The sequence below is a fragment of the Tasmannia lanceolata genome, unplaced genomic scaffold (genome assembly GCF_043159265.1).
Source record: "Tasmannia lanceolata isolate RefF3 unplaced genomic scaffold, GAP_Taslan_0.1 ptg000013l, whole genome shotgun sequence".
NCBI classification, from domain to species: domain Eukaryota; kingdom Viridiplantae; phylum Streptophyta; class Magnoliopsida; order Canellales; family Winteraceae; genus Tasmannia; species Tasmannia lanceolata.
The window spans coordinates 36,073,521-36,090,123 of NW_027518690.1; the positions used below are offsets into that span (position 1 = coordinate 36,073,521).

Consider the following 16,603-nt stretch of genomic DNA (forward strand, 5'->3'; position numbering starts at 1 on the left):
GTATAGGACTGTCAATTGGGCCGAGCTTGGGCGGGCCTGAGGTGCTCAAGCTCAGCCCATGTCTATACAACGGGCTACGAGCCGAGTTCGGGCCTGACTAAATTAGAAAACTTGCTTGCCCAAACTCCACAACGGGCTTCCAGCCGAGTTCAGGCTTGCCCATCACCTCTTATTTTCTGCACGAGAAAAGACTATAAAGGCTTTACCGAAGCCCCCAAAGGTGTAGAGAGAAAGAGCATATGGTCGTGTTTTTGGAGGTGGAGAGAGGCGCTGGAACTGGTAGCATTAACCGTGTATTTGTGCCTAGCATGCTTGCCACTTGGGAATGACTAAACTAGAGAGCCAGAGAGAGGCAGCTGCTTTGGAAAATGAACAACTGTAAATGATTCGTTGGGACTCATTTAAAGATCATCTTAAAGGGTGATCCTTAGGCTACCTCTATTCTGTTAATGTTTAAGTACCTATTTAATTAATGTCTAATGTTATTTTTAAGGGCATAAAAAATCCTGAAAAATTATATAGTAAATATATTATCGGGCCCGGGCCTATAACAGGCTGGACGACCCTTGATCAAGCTCTGCCCAAATTAGAGTTTGGGCTTCAAATTTTGACCAAGCTTGGTTTGGCTTGTTCTCATTTTAATTATGGACAGGCTTTTAGCGGGCTGAACGGGCGGGCATCGAGCTTGCCCATTCCGATTGACAGTCCTACTATGGTATTCATTGAAAATGTGGATTCTTCGGTTGCTAATGTGAGGCACATTTTCAGATGGTTTGACTTGTATGGGGTTGAAAATTAATTTTCGGAGAAGCATGATGACGGGAATTAATGTGGAATAGGACCTGGTCAAGAGGTATGCAATGATAATAGGCTGCGAAGCTTGTTCTCTACCGGTAACTTATCTTGGTCTACCTTTGGGTTTCGAAATTCCTTCAGCAGCTCAGTGGGACCCGGTCATTGAAAGAATTGAACGCAAGTTGGCGACTTGGAAGAGAAGATACATCTCGCTGGGTGGAAGAATCACATTGATAAAATCAGCCCTAGCGAACATGCCTGTATACTTCATGTCGTTATTCAAAATACCAATGAAACTGGCTCTGAGAATTGAAAAGCTTCAGAGGGACTTTCTATGGGAGGGGGACAGCACCACCAAGAACATGAAGCATCTAATGAATTGGAAAAGGTATCTAAATTGAAGAAGAATGGAGGCCTTGGAATAGGCAAAATTAAAGCCCGTAAATCGTTACTTGGCAAATGGTTATGGCGGTATGGAAATGGAAAATCTGCGCTTTGGCATAAATTCATCGGAAGGAAATACGGAACAGAATGGGGTGAATGGGCTAGAGGTCAGATTTTGGCGTGACTTGTGGTGTGGCGACATAGTGCTCGCGAATCCTTTCCGATGCTCTCTAGGACAGCTTTGAATCCTGAGGCGTCCATGGCGGAGAAGGCACCTCAAGGATGAGGAAATCTTGGATCTCCAGTTGTTCCTCACACAATTAAACTCCATGTATTGCTCGAATTTTAAAAATGACAAGAGAATATGGACACCAGAACCGAATGGGGAATTGTCTGCTTAGTCATTTTTTTGCCTCTATTAATAGTGGCCAGGCTTCTTCTAGCTGCAGAGTATGGAAGTCCATGGCTCCACCAAGAGTATTGGCTTTTGTATGGACACTAGTCCACAAGCGAATTAACACTTGTGGAACGGCTTAAAAAGAGGCGTTTCCATCTAGCGAGTAGATGTTGCACTGCCTTTTTTCTTTGCACTGCCTTTTTTCTAATTTTGCACTGCCTTTTTTCTTTTAAACTTTGGACTAAGGCTTTTAGAATTTTTGGAATGTCATGGGTTTGTCCTAAATCTATCAGGAGAGTACTGCTAAACTGAAACTCTGGTCCTTTTGGGGACTCAGGACGGTTACTATGGAGTACCATTCCGTATGCTATTGTATGGAATGCCTGGAAAGAACGCAATCAACGGATTTTTGAGGAATGACAAAGGAGTGCAAGCCGTGTTATTGCTGATATTAGAGTGGAGATCATCTCCTGGGCAAAAGTAAAAAAGAAAGTTCTATACATTCTACGAAACTAGTGTGTGATCATATGGGATAGAAATTCGGACGAAACCGATGTCAAAATGGAAGCCACCTCCCTCAGGTTGGGTCAAACTGAACTTCGATGGGAGTTCCATAGGTAATCCATGTAAGGCTGGGATTGGGGGTCTGATAAGGGATGAAAGGGAATCAACCATCATGTCCTACTCCAAGACAGGTAGGAGAATGCGATGCAAATGTGGCAGAAGTAAGAGCCCTTCTTTTTTGTCTTCGATGGGCTTTTGAACATGATTTGAGGCATATGATTGTGGAACAGAACTCTGCTAATGCAATTAGTTGTGCTTCGAATGCTTCAAGGGGTCCTTGGCAGATTCAAGGGCTAATTGCTGAGATCCTGGACCTTATACGAATTTTGGAACCCAGGATTAAACATAGAAGAAGATCGGCTAATGAGACAGCAGACATCTTAGCAAAGGAAGGAGTATTTAGGGAGACCATGGTGGTCACTGCTTCTTAAATTTAACTAATGTGGCAGACTCTATAATTGCTTTAATTTCGCATTTGTATTTGGTGTGAGACATCTTGTCTTCTCCCTGATTATTAATGAAATTGTCAATTTTCAAAAAAACAAATGTCTACTTTGTCACTTATATCAAGTATCTACTTTGTCTCATCAAGACATCAAGTTAAAAAAAAAACCCCGGACATTAACAGTTTTGAAACACTAATTGGTTATCTCTCGCACTCTAGTAACTCCATGTGACGATTTCTCGTAGACATGTTATCAAATACAAGTCCTAATATCGATGTTGCTCTAAAAATCAATTATGATGCAACAAAAATAGAATTAAAAAACACAAGTTTCGAACTTAAACTAAACCAAAAATAAAACCAAGCACATACCTTGATATAAGTGACAAGGAGAGTATGTGTGGGAGCCGGTCTTTTCCCGTGCGTGTTGGGCGGCAGGGGATCACCACGTCGGGTTTTCTGGGGTGTACCGTAAAAAGTAGGTGTTGTACAAAGACAGGCTTTTGTCGCATCTCTGGGATAAAAATTATTTTTGAAAAGTATTTTCCTGTTTCCAATAACCTAGAGAGAGATTGAGAGAAAAGGATAGTGCTCTGGGACTCGTCATGAGACTCTTCCTCGCGACAACCTATCATTAGTTCCTCCTTGACAAAATTGGGTGTCTACAGTATGATATGGTTTTGTCTTGAAGAGAAAACTGCCCGTAGAAATTTTAATTTTCGTCATTTTTACCAGACCAGTTTAAGGACCCCTTTTGTAGACCACATACTTGTTCTGTTATGACTCCAAAACCTTTCTAAAATAAGAGCTTCTAATCCTAGACATTTTCCAACTCTAATGCACTTCTAAGACAGTCTTAAACAGGCTAAAATTCTTTCAAACAAGAGTGGAAACTTTCTAAAGAAAACTAAACAAAAATCTCTTTTATCTATCCTAAATTGCTTCTTATTATTATTATTAACCTTCTCACTTCAAAATAAGGACTCTAGATGTGAATGGATGCCAAAACGCGGCCAAAGAAAGCGCTAGTCAATTTGGCGTGACATGATTGATTGCTCGGTTGATGCAGCTGAGTAGTCGTTTGATGCTACTGAATACTTGATTGACTCTGTTGAATACCTAGTCTGACACGGTCTTAACTCGGAGAGTCAAAGGAATTTTGACTGGCTTTGTAAAGCAAAACATGGACTCAAACAAGAACGCGACCAAGGTAAAAGGGAGTCGATTCAGGTGAGTTGATGATGACACATTGGAGTTTTGAAACCATGCTTCAAACAGTTCCCACCCTTTTCTTAGGCACAACTTTCTAAGCAAATCCCTTCAGCAATCCCACTATCATCAAAAATTTATGGAAGCAATGATGGAGAACCATCCTCATGAATACAACAATGGATAAACAATCGTTCCAATACATCCACAATCAAAGAAATCAACTCCAAGCTTAGTTGGAGTTGAAGTGATGGAATGGACCTCATCAGGGAATTAAATGAGTGATTATGGAGTATTTTGTTAAGTTTTCAAGTCATAGTGGTGGTAGGGTCTTTTCCCACTTAAATCACTTAAGTTACTTGAGTTTAAGAGTCCTTAGAATGGGGCATCCTCAGATTATGGGATTGTATACGAGGAGCTCATTTTAATTGGCTTAGTGAATGAAGCGGAGGTGAAGGTGCTACTTTTTGGATTGCAATGGTATGAAAAGAACAACCTGGGCCCATTAATCGTCGAGGGTGACTCTGCCAATACCATCATCGCCTGGGCTTCGAACCGCCGTAGTGGACCGTGGAGACTTCACAACACGCTTGACACGATTCATGATTTGGTCTGTGTACTACACCCTCAGCTTAATCATATGAGAAGAACGGCAAACATGATGCCTGATGAATTGGCGAAAGAGGAAGTTGACATCCCAAATACACGCATTATTTTATCTTGCGTGTTGACGGATCCCTGTTGAATATCTCCGTTACTGTTATGGACTTTTATTATATTGGGAAACGGTGCATGCTGCCCTGATTCATTTAAACTGTGGGGAGACAACTTGTCCCCCTCTTTGTAATGATCTTTGATTTGGAATAAATTTTAGTTACCTTTCCAAAAAAAAAAGGTTTAGTGAATGATATTTTGGTTCAAAAGTGTCAGGTCTTATTTCGAGAAGTTAGTAGTTAGAAGCTTCTGTCAGAAAAGGATTGTTGGGATACAACGTATTTAATATTTAATTTTCGGTGTTTTATTCCTTTTGGCATTCTATTGTAAATAGGATTGAAGTCAACTCTATCAGGGTAGCAAGGGAGGGTTATATAATGTGCTTTTTTCTTCTTTTTGGGGCAGCCTTGATTTGAATAAGTAAATAAGTTCAAACTTTATTATTTTGTGCAAGAATTCTGTTGTTTTGGGTCTTACTGACAACAAATCTGTTCCTGTGGGGTTTTTCTTGGAGAAGCCCAAATCTCAATAGTCTTGCTGTAGATTTCCGCAAGGCTTCCCTATAATCAGATCTACGGATATAATCAACCTTGATCTGATATATTTTGACTGCAAATTTCATATTCCTGGTTTATTGTTCGTGGAAGAGTTATCTTTTTTACAATAGTTTTTATATTCTTGGATCCTATTTTTATAAAATATTCATCAAAATTTGGTATCAGGGCGTCAGTTGTCGGTTTGTTCTGTTCATTTCTTCCCTTCGTTAAAATTCCTGCACTTTTGATCATTTGGACTTTTGATCCAAACAATCAATTCCATAGATTGATCAGAGCTGTTGATCTAAACTGTCGGATTTGTGTGAAATTTTTAGGATTTTCTCAGATTATAGTGAACCAAACATAGTCAAAGTTTCAACTCGATTTATCAGTCACTGTGTGTTTTATGATCAGTATTTTATCTGAAAATTGAAATTGTGCGAATTTAGAAAAACCTCCAAGATTTGAGTTTTTATGATCTGATTGAACTTGGACTTTGATAATTTCGTTCTGAAGTTATTTCCTGTCTCGTACTAAAGTTTGAAAGAAAATCCAACAGCTGGATCATTGCCCGGACCAATTTCTAAAGTTATCTATTTTTCTAATTCCGAAAATTCAAATTTAGTTATTCTTGAAATCCATGGATCTGTCCAGCATCAAGCAACCATCTCACCTTCTTTAGGAGAGAAATTAAAAAAAAGATCAAATCACAGATTTGGACAGTTAGGGTAGCAGGGACAATAGTGATAAGGGCATGGACTGGCCATTCGGTGGCGGCGGTGGGAAGAGCTTTGCAATAAACAAAGATCAAATTACAGATTTGGACAGTTGAGGGTTGTGGGGACAGGAGCGATAAGGGCATGGACTGAACGTGGAGTGGTGGCAATGAGGGTTGTGGGCGTGGGGTGGTGGCAATGGGAAGAGTTTTGGGCAGTTGAGTGTAGAGAGAGGTAACAGATGGGAGTGATGATAGTGCTTGTTGGATAGGTCTGTAAATTTGGCAACAAAAGATGTGTTGGATCGCACCAGGTGATGTTTTGGATCTAGGATATATGATTTCCATATGAGGTGAGACTAAGTTTGAAAAGTTTTATTCTTTTTTTTTTAATAGGTAGAGAGCAATTGATAAGTTCTGTTCTTAAGTTAGAATAAATTAAAAATGCCTAATAAGTTGGGAAACATCATTGTAATACTTCGCCGAACTAATTGTGATGCCTGTCTCATTGGTTTTGGTTGTTACTAAACCTAATGCTGCTATTTGTTTTAAAGGGTCATAGGCTTATTGTGCTAGATCTTTTTACCTGTTTCTTCACTTTCTTCCTCCCCAAGTGCTTAAATTCATTTGATTTGCAGGTCATTGATTACTACTCTAAGAAAGGTGTTGTTGCACAGCTCCATGCTGAGAAGGCCCCAACTGAGGTCACTGTTGAGGTTCAGAAGGTACTTTCATCATAATGTCTTTTCCCACTTATATGAACTTTTGAAACCTGTATGAGCTTTTTATTATATGCAATCCGATACATTGTCGGATCGGCTATCATGTTGTTCTGTTTCTCCCCTATTGCATAACATTATGCTTCGTCTTTGTGAGCTCCTGAGGTGCGCACTAATCTATTCCAAAATAAAAGTTTAACATTAGAACACAAGAATTTTGTGGTAAACATGATGCTGTTGTTATCTTGTTACTTTTGATAGATGCTTCTCAATCTTTTTACATGGAGAAAAGGTAATTTCTAAAAGTTCATGTTGCTCTGCTCTCAACTTCACAATGAATGATAAATCCATCTTAGATCCTTAAATCGGCAAATGGGTCATTGTAAAATTACCAAATATCACTGGATTCAGTTGTATGAGGCTGTATGTTTCAGCCTTGAATCTGCAGGTTCAATGTGATGGCAGCTCACATGTCGCATATGATCCCCAAAAGTACTGGTTGGGGTGCCAATATTGGGCCCCATGCTATTGTCCCACATTCATCATCAAAATCTCAGTAAACTGTAGGGTTTTGACCATCTGATGGGGAAGAACTTTCTAGGGTTGGCAGATGAATCCTTGGGATTATGGGTTGGGTAGAATCGTTTGGACTTGTCTCGGCCTGGATCTTTTAGAGATGGCCTTGGACGACAACATCTTCCCTGATTTTCCTGACACTTGTTCTGCATCTTCTATGCTTTGACTACTTTTCAGTTTGTCTGGTGGGCCTTCTCTTTTGATTATTTTGGCCGCCCTCTTTTCTGTTGGCCTAAAAGGGATTTTCCTCACCCGAGAGGGTAATAGATGCTGAGTTTTTTTTTAACCCATTTGTGAGGTAAAAGCCTTGGGTAAAAATAGCATTTGCAGCAGTTATTATGCTTAAATCATTTTTATCCCCAACACCCACTAGAGGTGAAACTCTGGTTGGGTCGGGTTGAGGCCAACCCTAACCCAACCCGAGATAGCATTCACCCTAACCCCGACCCAACCCGAGCCTCTGATTGAGGATGGTCAACCCTAACCCAACCTGCCTCCAAATCGGGTTGGGTTTGGGTTGAGTTGGGTTGGGATCGGGTTCATCTACGGCCAAATGGAAAATTACAAGAAAGAAAAACATAATCTCAGGTTGGCTTTTTCCAACACTATCCCAACCCAACCTGAGAAAATGCCAATCCAACCCAAGCCAAAATCGGGTTGAACCCGTCGGGTTAGGGTTGAGCCCGGCCCAAGTTGCACCCCTAACACCCACCATCTGAATAATAGAGAAACTCCATGTTCTGTTGTTTCTTAGGCTATTTTTGGCTACCATAGGATCGATTCTCCTCCTTTCACGCCATAGAATGGAAGCAGCCCAGAACCATGTCGTTTGGCAAAAAAAATGTGGCCTAGAGAGAGAGAGATGTGGCCCAAAATTTCATAATTTCCAACTCAGCAGCTGCGCTTTTTCCGTTAGTGTATGGGGGGAGGGGTTTAAAACCGACTCATTTTATAATTTCCAACTTTTGATGCAGAATTTGGCGTTTTCTCAGAGCCAAACTGAGTCTCTCTATAGCCCTGTTCGTTTCAGAGTGACAGCCGATGGTGAGGACTCACAATTGGTTGGCATAATCTTAGACGAACAATGCTTAAGTAATTCATAAATTCTCTGCTCATTTTGCCTGCACTGAAAAAAGGGAGAAATGAGAAGCATTGAAGAAGCATCTCTAAAAATGGAGGATGAGAAGCTTTGAAGAAGCATCTCTAAAAAATTGGAGAATGAGAAGAATTGAAGAAGCATATCACGCCAATCTTTTTTAAATGATTTGAATCATGGAAGCACAATCTATTTAAGGGATATGCTAGCGTCCATCTATCAATCCTCCTGAAATGATATATGATCGATTACAAATATCTATAATCTATCTTCTCTATAAAGGACCTGCTGAACAAATATCTTCTTCCTGTAAAGCTTGCTCGATTTAGATAGGGAAAATCGCAGAAGGCATTTCGAGGATGGGCTGTTGCATGTGAGAGAAGCCACACAGGCTCACTTTTCAACAGATTTTGTCTTTATTCATGAGGTCGCTGCTCTCACATGCAACATCCCATCCGCAAAATGCCTTCTGCGATGGACCCTAGTAAATCCCTCTTGTAAGAGGCCTTAGTTTCTCCGCCATTCATGAAAGAAACCACAAGAGGAGTTAAAATATCAACAGAGTAAAAGTAAATAGGAAACGAACTGAACAAACCACAAATTTAAGGATCAGAGTTCTAGTAGGGGCATAAATAAAGGCTACTGATATTGGCACTACCATGTTTTAATAATTGCACCAACTTGGCTTGTCTTTTATTTTTAACTAGTTGCAGACCCGTGCGATGCATGGGGCGACAAAAGACTGAAAGTTATAAAATTATTTTAAAGGAAAAAATACATTCGGTAAGGAAAAAAAGAGTGATAGCTCTTATATGGGGAAAAAAGTGTGCGATAAGATCCAATATGGGGAAAAAGACTGATAGCTCTTACAAATGTAATATGGGCGAAAAAATGTAAAAGGCGGTGGTGATAAAAAAACATAAGTATTTTGAAATAGGATAGTTTTCGAATGCACCATGAGTTTCATGAACTTAATAATAGACAAATCGAAGGAGGCATTCCATTGTTTGATGCAAATTTTGATAAATATAAGATTAGAAACCCGTGCGATGCATGGGAGCAAAAAAATGCTTTAAATTGACGATACATTCATAAAGATCATATGAAACCACCCTTATTTTCAAAAAATCCATTTGATGATACCACGCTCAGGATCTCCAATGGCCCAAAACTCAGACTAATCAGGCAATCCTAACATCCAGTGACATGTCCTTGGCCAAGAAGTGATATATTTGCCCCCCTTTTTATCATTGGTGTAAAAAGGAGAAAGTGAGTTGTATGAATATGCAGAGAACCACAGTTTTGATGACCCATATAGATATCTTTCGGCTACTGATATTGGTACTACCATGTCTTAATAATTGAACAAACTCAAGCTTATCGTTTGGCTACTGATATTGGCACTACCATGCTCTAGATAGAGATGTGTTGTCTCTTCTGTTTTAATCGGCATGTGAGAAATTTTTGGGAACTATAGTTACCTTTTGACAACTATATTTACATAATTATCGTCTGGATGAGTGTTACTTTTGATTGAACAGTAGCCTATCTTTTTTCTTATGCTGGTATTGGAGCCTCTAGCTTAAGGCTCTGTTCTTTGACCCATAGGTAGGAGTTAAATCCTGCTTATCTGTCATCCAAGAATTCAGATTAGTGGAAATTTCAATTATTTTACCCTGTGAATACCAACAGATCAATAGTATGAGCACCGGTATTATAAATTTGCCTCCATTGGTACGAAATTTTTTATTAGCATTATTTTCACTTAAATTTTTTTTTTTTTTTAAATTTTTTCCATTATGTTTTGAGGCAAATTAGATTAGGAACAGTTGTACGGTTTGAAGGGCACGGATAACATCAACCCTTTTTGTCCTTGAAAATGAAAAGACAGAGAAAAGGAAGTCGTGCAAATGCATCTGACCATATCATGTATGTTAGGGGTAAAATATCAAATCCTTTCCATATTTATCATCTTAGGGCTGAATGCCCAACACCCGTCATAAGATCGCAAATCTCTAAACCAGATGATAAAATACTCCAATCCGATGCCTCCCATAGAGGAGAATAAGTCATTCACTGCCCAACAAACCCTATCATAATCTTCCATTTGTACACTTGCACTAAAAAAAAAGGAGGATTGACTGTTACTTTTGACACCGCAAACAACAATGGAAATTTTGCTTCCGTGGCACTATTGACATCTAAAAGAAACTTCATCCTTGGAATTTACAAATTGGAAGAAACTTACCGTCGGAAAGACTTGTCGCAGCCATCGTCGACCGACCACCAACACTTAGAGCTCCGTGTATTTTGTCTTGCATACTTTTTGTACATCCAGTTTGTGATGGGAAGCTAATAGAGAGAAATTTAGAGAGAGAATTGGGCTTAAATTTAGGCTGTGAATTTGGATATGGATGTTATCTTGATGTGAATCTTTCCTTTTAATTTAGGCTCTCACTTCGTTGCGATAAGCTTGAATTTGGCTATGAATCTTATATTGATGTGAATCTTTCCTTTTAATTTAGGCTCTCAATTCGTTGGATATCTTGCGATTTACTTTGAATACAAACAGATATGGAAATTCAAAATTCATGGCTCTTGAAATTCCAAAAGCCATGCGTTTGTAACTCCAAAACAGACTGTATTCATCGAAACAAAATGGTGAAGAGAGACGAAAAGACATGCGTTTTGAGAGAGTGAGGATTTGAGAGAGAGAAGGCAATTATAATAAGAAGATAAAAGCTTTTTTTTGGAGAAAAGGCAAGGAAATTGATATTTCCGCTCTGCTTTTAGACCAATCCACTCCAACTTGGAGTGGATTGGTCTAAAAGTGGAGCAGAAATATCAGCTCCCAAAGGCAATTATAATCGGAAAAGGCAATTAGAGGGTCGATTTATCACTGCCCGAAAAAAGGCAATTTCTATATAAAAAAGGTAGTAAGGCTATATAAGTAAAAATATGGCGTCAATTTCATACTCTTAATCACAAAATGTAGCGGTCCTTGTGGAAAAGCTCTTCCTCCTCAATTCCATTCCTATAGAAGCGTAGGGGAAAAAAACCCACAAGAGAAAAGTAGTGAAAAAATGCAGATGGGAAGGAAAGAAATGGTAAGAGTTATTAATGAAAATTTAGTGGCGCTAAAGAAAGGAAAGGAGGCGTTACTGAAAAACGACTCAAGTAAAAAGGGGTAGATTCGCCTAATTTATTGATAGAGGAGGCGTTTCTGAAAATCGATGGATGTTGAATAGACGCAAGGGTTACGTGTGAAATGGGAATAGGCACATGATTTATTGATAGAAGGTTACTGTATGGCTGACTTGGCTGCCATAAAGAAAGGTGAGTGAAACGTAAATAGGCATCTATCTAACCTATCTTCTAATATAATAAGGAGGGAGGGGGGTTTACTGTTCACTGCCCATGTGGCAGCCCTCCCTTCCTTCATTCACATTTTTTATTTTTTTGACTTTTTTAGACAAAGGCACCCATTCAACCCACATATTTACAATCATACCCCCTCATTTATGCTTTCTAACAAAGGCACCCGTTAAAGCCACATAATTTCAATCCTACCCCCTCCTTTATGCTTTTTTAACAAAGGCACCCATGAAAGCCACATAATTTCAATCTTACCCCCTCCTTTATGCTTTTGTAATAAAAAAACTTTAGGGTGATGTTAACCATCCGACGATGTAAGAGGAACAACATATTATGGAAACCTCTATAGATTGGACGGCTAGGATCAGCGTATGGAAATGATTTCTGGGGCACAACCTGTTGATGTTGTGTTCCATCGCATGGACGGTTTGGATCAGCCTGTGATGTGGTCCATACAGTTCTTGGGCCAGGTACGGGTCCAAGATTCGTGATCCGTAAATTTTTCCCAGTCATTTTGACCTGGCCCGTGTTACCCGGATCCTTACGGGTCGGTCAAACCCTCCCATATTTTTCAAAATCTTTTTTATGGGCCCAAAAATTAATCTCTTCAAATCTTTGAACTGGTCTATCCCCCACAGTTGGTGGGCCCAAATATTAATTTCTTCAAACCTTTGAACGAGGTAGGCCCACCTGTATTTTTCAAAATGAATTATACCCACCACCCCATGATCCAAACCCTCCATTTGATAATCATAGCCCTCCGATCTAAAGAAAAACTGCATATTACGGAAACCTCTATAGATTGGAGAGTTGTGATCATCCAATGGAAATGATTTTTGGGGCACGACCTATTCACATTGTGGCCCATCAAATAAATGGTTTCAATCATCCTATGGTGTGGGTCGTGCATTAACATTAAGGCCAAATTGTAGGCCCCTCCCAGATTTTTCAAATTAAGTTTGCAGTCAGCGCCATAGGATGATCCAAGCCGTCCATTTGATGGGCCGCGATGCAAATAGGTTGTGCCCCCAAAAACATTTCGATGGGATGATCGCAACCCTCCGATCTATAAGGTTTTTTCGTAATATGCAGTTTCTCTATTGTCTATCATGAGAATCTAAATATAATGTTTTCCCACTCCCCATGCATCGCACGGGGTGTCCTACTAGTATATATATATATATACACTAGTGGGTCGACCGCACCAAACTTAGGTGCGGTCGAGGGCCCCAAACTCATGTGGGCACACTTTGTTAGGATGATCAAAAGCATTCATTTGAAAGGCCCTTACATAGATGGGGTATGTACAAAAAATCAGCTCCATAGGATCATCCTAACCCATCCATTTGTGGAGGTCAAAATGGACAGACACCGTTTGCCACAAATCTGCCCATTTTTGCCCTCCACTTTTGGAGGGGTTAGGATGATCCAATGGACCTGATTTTTTGTACACACCCTATCTATAATGGGGCCTTGCAAATGAATGGTTTTGATCAGCACAAAAAATGTGGGACGCATGTGTTTGGGCCCTCGACCGCACCTAAGCTTAGGTGCGCTCGACCGCACACTCCTTTTCCTCATATATATATATATATATATATAGAGGAAAGTGTCTCTAGTCTCTCCCCTAGATAAGCTTATCTACTCCTCCCTTTAAAAAAACACAGTGGGCCCACGCTGTTTGGATGATCCAAAGCATTCATTTGATAGGTCCTAACATAGATAGGGTGTGCCCAAAAAATCAGCACCAAAGGGTTATCCTAGAACTTCATTTTGTTGGGCACACCGTGTCCAAAATGGACGCATATAAACGTGGACGTTTATATGTGTCCATTCTGGGTACCACAAGGCACCACAAAACGAAGTTCTAGGATGACCCTTTGGTGCTGATTTTTTGGGCACACCCTATCTATATTAGGACCTATCAAATGAATGCTTTGGATCATCCAAACAGCGTGGGCCCACTGTGTTTTTTTAAAGGGAGGAGTAGATAAGCTTATCTAGGGGAGAGACTAGAGACACTTTCCTCATATGAGGAAAGTGAAGCTACACCACCGGTGTAGCTAACTTAGCTACACCGCCGGCTTAAAATACAATGGGCCCACATTGTTTTGGTGATCCAAAGGATTCATTTGATTGGCCCTCACATAGATAGGGTGTCCACCAAAAATCAGCTCCATAGGATCATCCCAACCCTTCCAACTGTGGAGGCAAAAATGGACAAATTTGTGAAGGTTTTTACACGTTAATTTTTGCCTCCACAAATCGTAGGGTTGGGATGATCCTATGGAGCTGATTTTTGGTGGACACCCTATCTATGTGAGGGCCAATCAAATGAATTCTTTGGATCACCAAAACAATGTAGGCCCATTGTATTTTAAGCCGGCGGTGTAGCTAAGTTAGCTACACCGGTGGTGTAGCTTCACTTTCCTCATATATATATATATATATATGAGAGAACGGTTCCTACACACATGTGTAGATAAGTTATCTACACACTAGCTTAAAATACAGTGGGGGCCACATTATTTGGGTGATCCAAACCATTCATTTTTAAGGCCTCTCATAGATAAGGTGTCCATAAAGAATCAGATCCATAGGATCATCTAACCATTCGAACTTTGGAGGCAAAAAATGAAATAATTTGTGAAGGTTTAAAGACATCCATTTTACCTCCACAAATCGTAGGGTTGGGATGATCCTATGGATCTGATTTTTTGTAGACACCCGATCTATGTGAGGGCCTTTAAAATGGATGGCTTGGATCACCCAAACAACGTGGGCCCCCACTGTATTTTAAGCTAGTGTGTAGAGAGCTCTCTACACATATGTGTAGGAACCGTTTTCTCTATATATATATATAGAGAGAGAGAGAGGTTCCTACACACATGTGTAGATAAGTTATCTACACACTAGCTTAAAATACAGTGGGGGCCACATTATTTGGGTGATCCAAACCATTCATTTTTAAGGCCCTCACATAGATAAGGTGTCCACAAAAAATCAGATCCAATGGATCATCCTAACCATTCGAACTGTGGAGGCAAAAAATGGACTAATTTGTGAAGGTTTAAAGACATCCATTTTACCTCCACAAATCGTAGGGTTAGGATGATCCTATGGATCTGATTTTTTGTAGACACCCTATCTATGTGAGGGCCTTTAAAATGAATGGCTTGGATCACCCAAACAATGTGGGCTCCCACTGTATTTTAAGCTAGTGTGTAGAGAACTCTCTACACATATGTGTAGGAACCGTTTTCTCATATATATATATATATATATATGGGCAAAGTGATTGTGAGCGGTCGAGCATATAAGGTTATATGCGCAGTCGAGCTTATCTGCTGTGAAACGTTGATTTCAAACAATCTCAGCCGTTCCCTGCCAAAAACGAAAAACGACGCTTCTCTCTCTCTCTCTCTCTCTCTCTCTCTCTCTCTTTCTCGACAAAAAACGAAAAACCCTACACAAAATTCTCCTCCCTCTCCTTCCACAGTCGCAACTCCTCCACCGTCGAAACTCCTCTCTTCCACCGTTGCAGACCCAGGTAAGTTTCTATGTTTTTTTTTTTTTTCACCGGTCAAATCTATTTTCTATTTTCTAGGGTTTTAAACCCTACACGAGCACAAAATCTCAGCCGTTCCCTGGCCGTAACTAGTCTATTTCTCCTTCTATTGACAGCCCTTCAGGGTGGTATTTGGCTTAAGCTCCAAAAGAAACCAGATAGCTCTTAAAAAGCAAAACCCATCTCTTTTTTACCAAAAAACCATGAATGGGAGGGGTGTGGTGCACGGAGGTCAGCCTCCAAGATGCCAGGTTGAGGGTTGTGAAGTGGATTTGACTGGTGCAAAGGCTTATTACTGTAGATTTCCGATTGTGAACTCCAGATTTCTGATTCTAAAATCTAGGTTTTTGGTTTATAAAATCCAGGTTTTTGTATTTTTTGAGGATTGTAAAATCCAAGATTTTGTAAATTCCAGATTGCAACTAGTCTTGTAAATTCCAGATTGCAGCCCAAAAATTCTAGGATTGTAAAAGCCTGGATTTTACAATTTCAGCTAAAAATTTTCAGCCCAAAAAATCCAGGGTTCCAGATTGCAACTAGTACTAGTAGTAAAATCCATGTTTCAGCTTCTAAAGCCTTGTTTGTCTTCTTGAATTGGAATTTGTTGTTGGTTTTTGGATTGTTGGCCTTTTGATTATGGGGTCTGGAGTTTTACTAAGTAGTTAGATGTTGGTTTTGATTTAAAATTAAAAGGCAGTTTTAGCTGAAAGGTTGATTACACACGAAAATCTCTCCCCAATGACTCTTTCTTTTTCCCTCTTTTCAAGAACTTCAAACGCGTTTTCTTTATATACACAGAACCATCTTCTTCCTCTGTTACACATCTGTTCCCACAAAAGGTGCATGCAGGCAAACGCTGAATTGAAGAATGACATGGGCGAATTGATAAATTTGATTGGCAAATTGAAGAATGACTTGGGCGAAGTGAAGAATGAAATGGGCGAATTGAAGAATGACATGGGCAAGTTGATAATTTTGTTAGCCGAAATTGAAGGTGCATGCAGGCAAACGCTTCAAAGTATTCGAGAACAAACAACGATGGATTAAAGTTGGAGTTGTGGGGTTGTTTATATTGTTTTTTGTTTTTGGTGTGTAATTGTCACTAAGTGATGTAGGCAGTGTTGTTTATTTGCCCTTTTTTGAATGTAGGATGGTTTGAATCTTAGTCTAATTAAGTTACTTTAGTTGAAATTTCTACTTGATGTCGCTTGAACTTATCAATTAGATGTAGCCTAAACTTATCTTTCGTGACTTATTTTTTCATGAATTGGTTATACAGATTGGGTTTGGTGTTTATTTATATAGATTGGGTTCGCATAAAAATCGTTAAACTCAGCCCACCAATCACAGTTTGCCATACAGGGGTGTGAATTTATTTTTCTCCGAAAAAAAGCTAGTAAATTTGGACCTTTTTTTTCTATTGCATTACGAATCAAGGTTTCGCACCTAGTATACTTAATCAATGTCCTTCAAATCAACTAAAAATCATTGTATACTTAATCAATATCCT

The 16,603-nt window shown here is 39.6% G+C and overlaps 1 protein-coding gene and 1 long non-coding RNA gene across 2 annotated transcripts in view; both read left to right on the forward strand.

Annotated features, from left to right (window-relative positions):
* LOC143890043 (adenylate kinase 4) overlaps window positions 1–6,797 on the forward strand; it is a 30,367-nt gene extending 23,570 nt beyond the window's left edge. The window contains exon 6 of the mRNA XM_077394567.1: window positions 6,398–6,797. Coding sequence (XP_077250682.1) covers window positions 6,398–6,499 — 102 coding nt within the window. The 3' untranslated portion in view covers window positions 6,500–6,797. The remainder of the gene's footprint in view (window positions 1–6,397) is intronic.
* Window positions 6,798–14,842: 8,045 nt separating this feature from the next.
* On the forward strand, window positions 14,843–16,290 carry LOC143891417 (uncharacterized). The gene is made up of 2 exons (XR_013255326.1): window positions 14,843–15,075; window positions 15,892–16,290. It is a non-coding gene; the product is annotated as an uncharacterized LOC143891417 (long non-coding RNA).
* The last annotated feature ends 313 nt before the right edge of the window (window positions 16,291–16,603 follow it).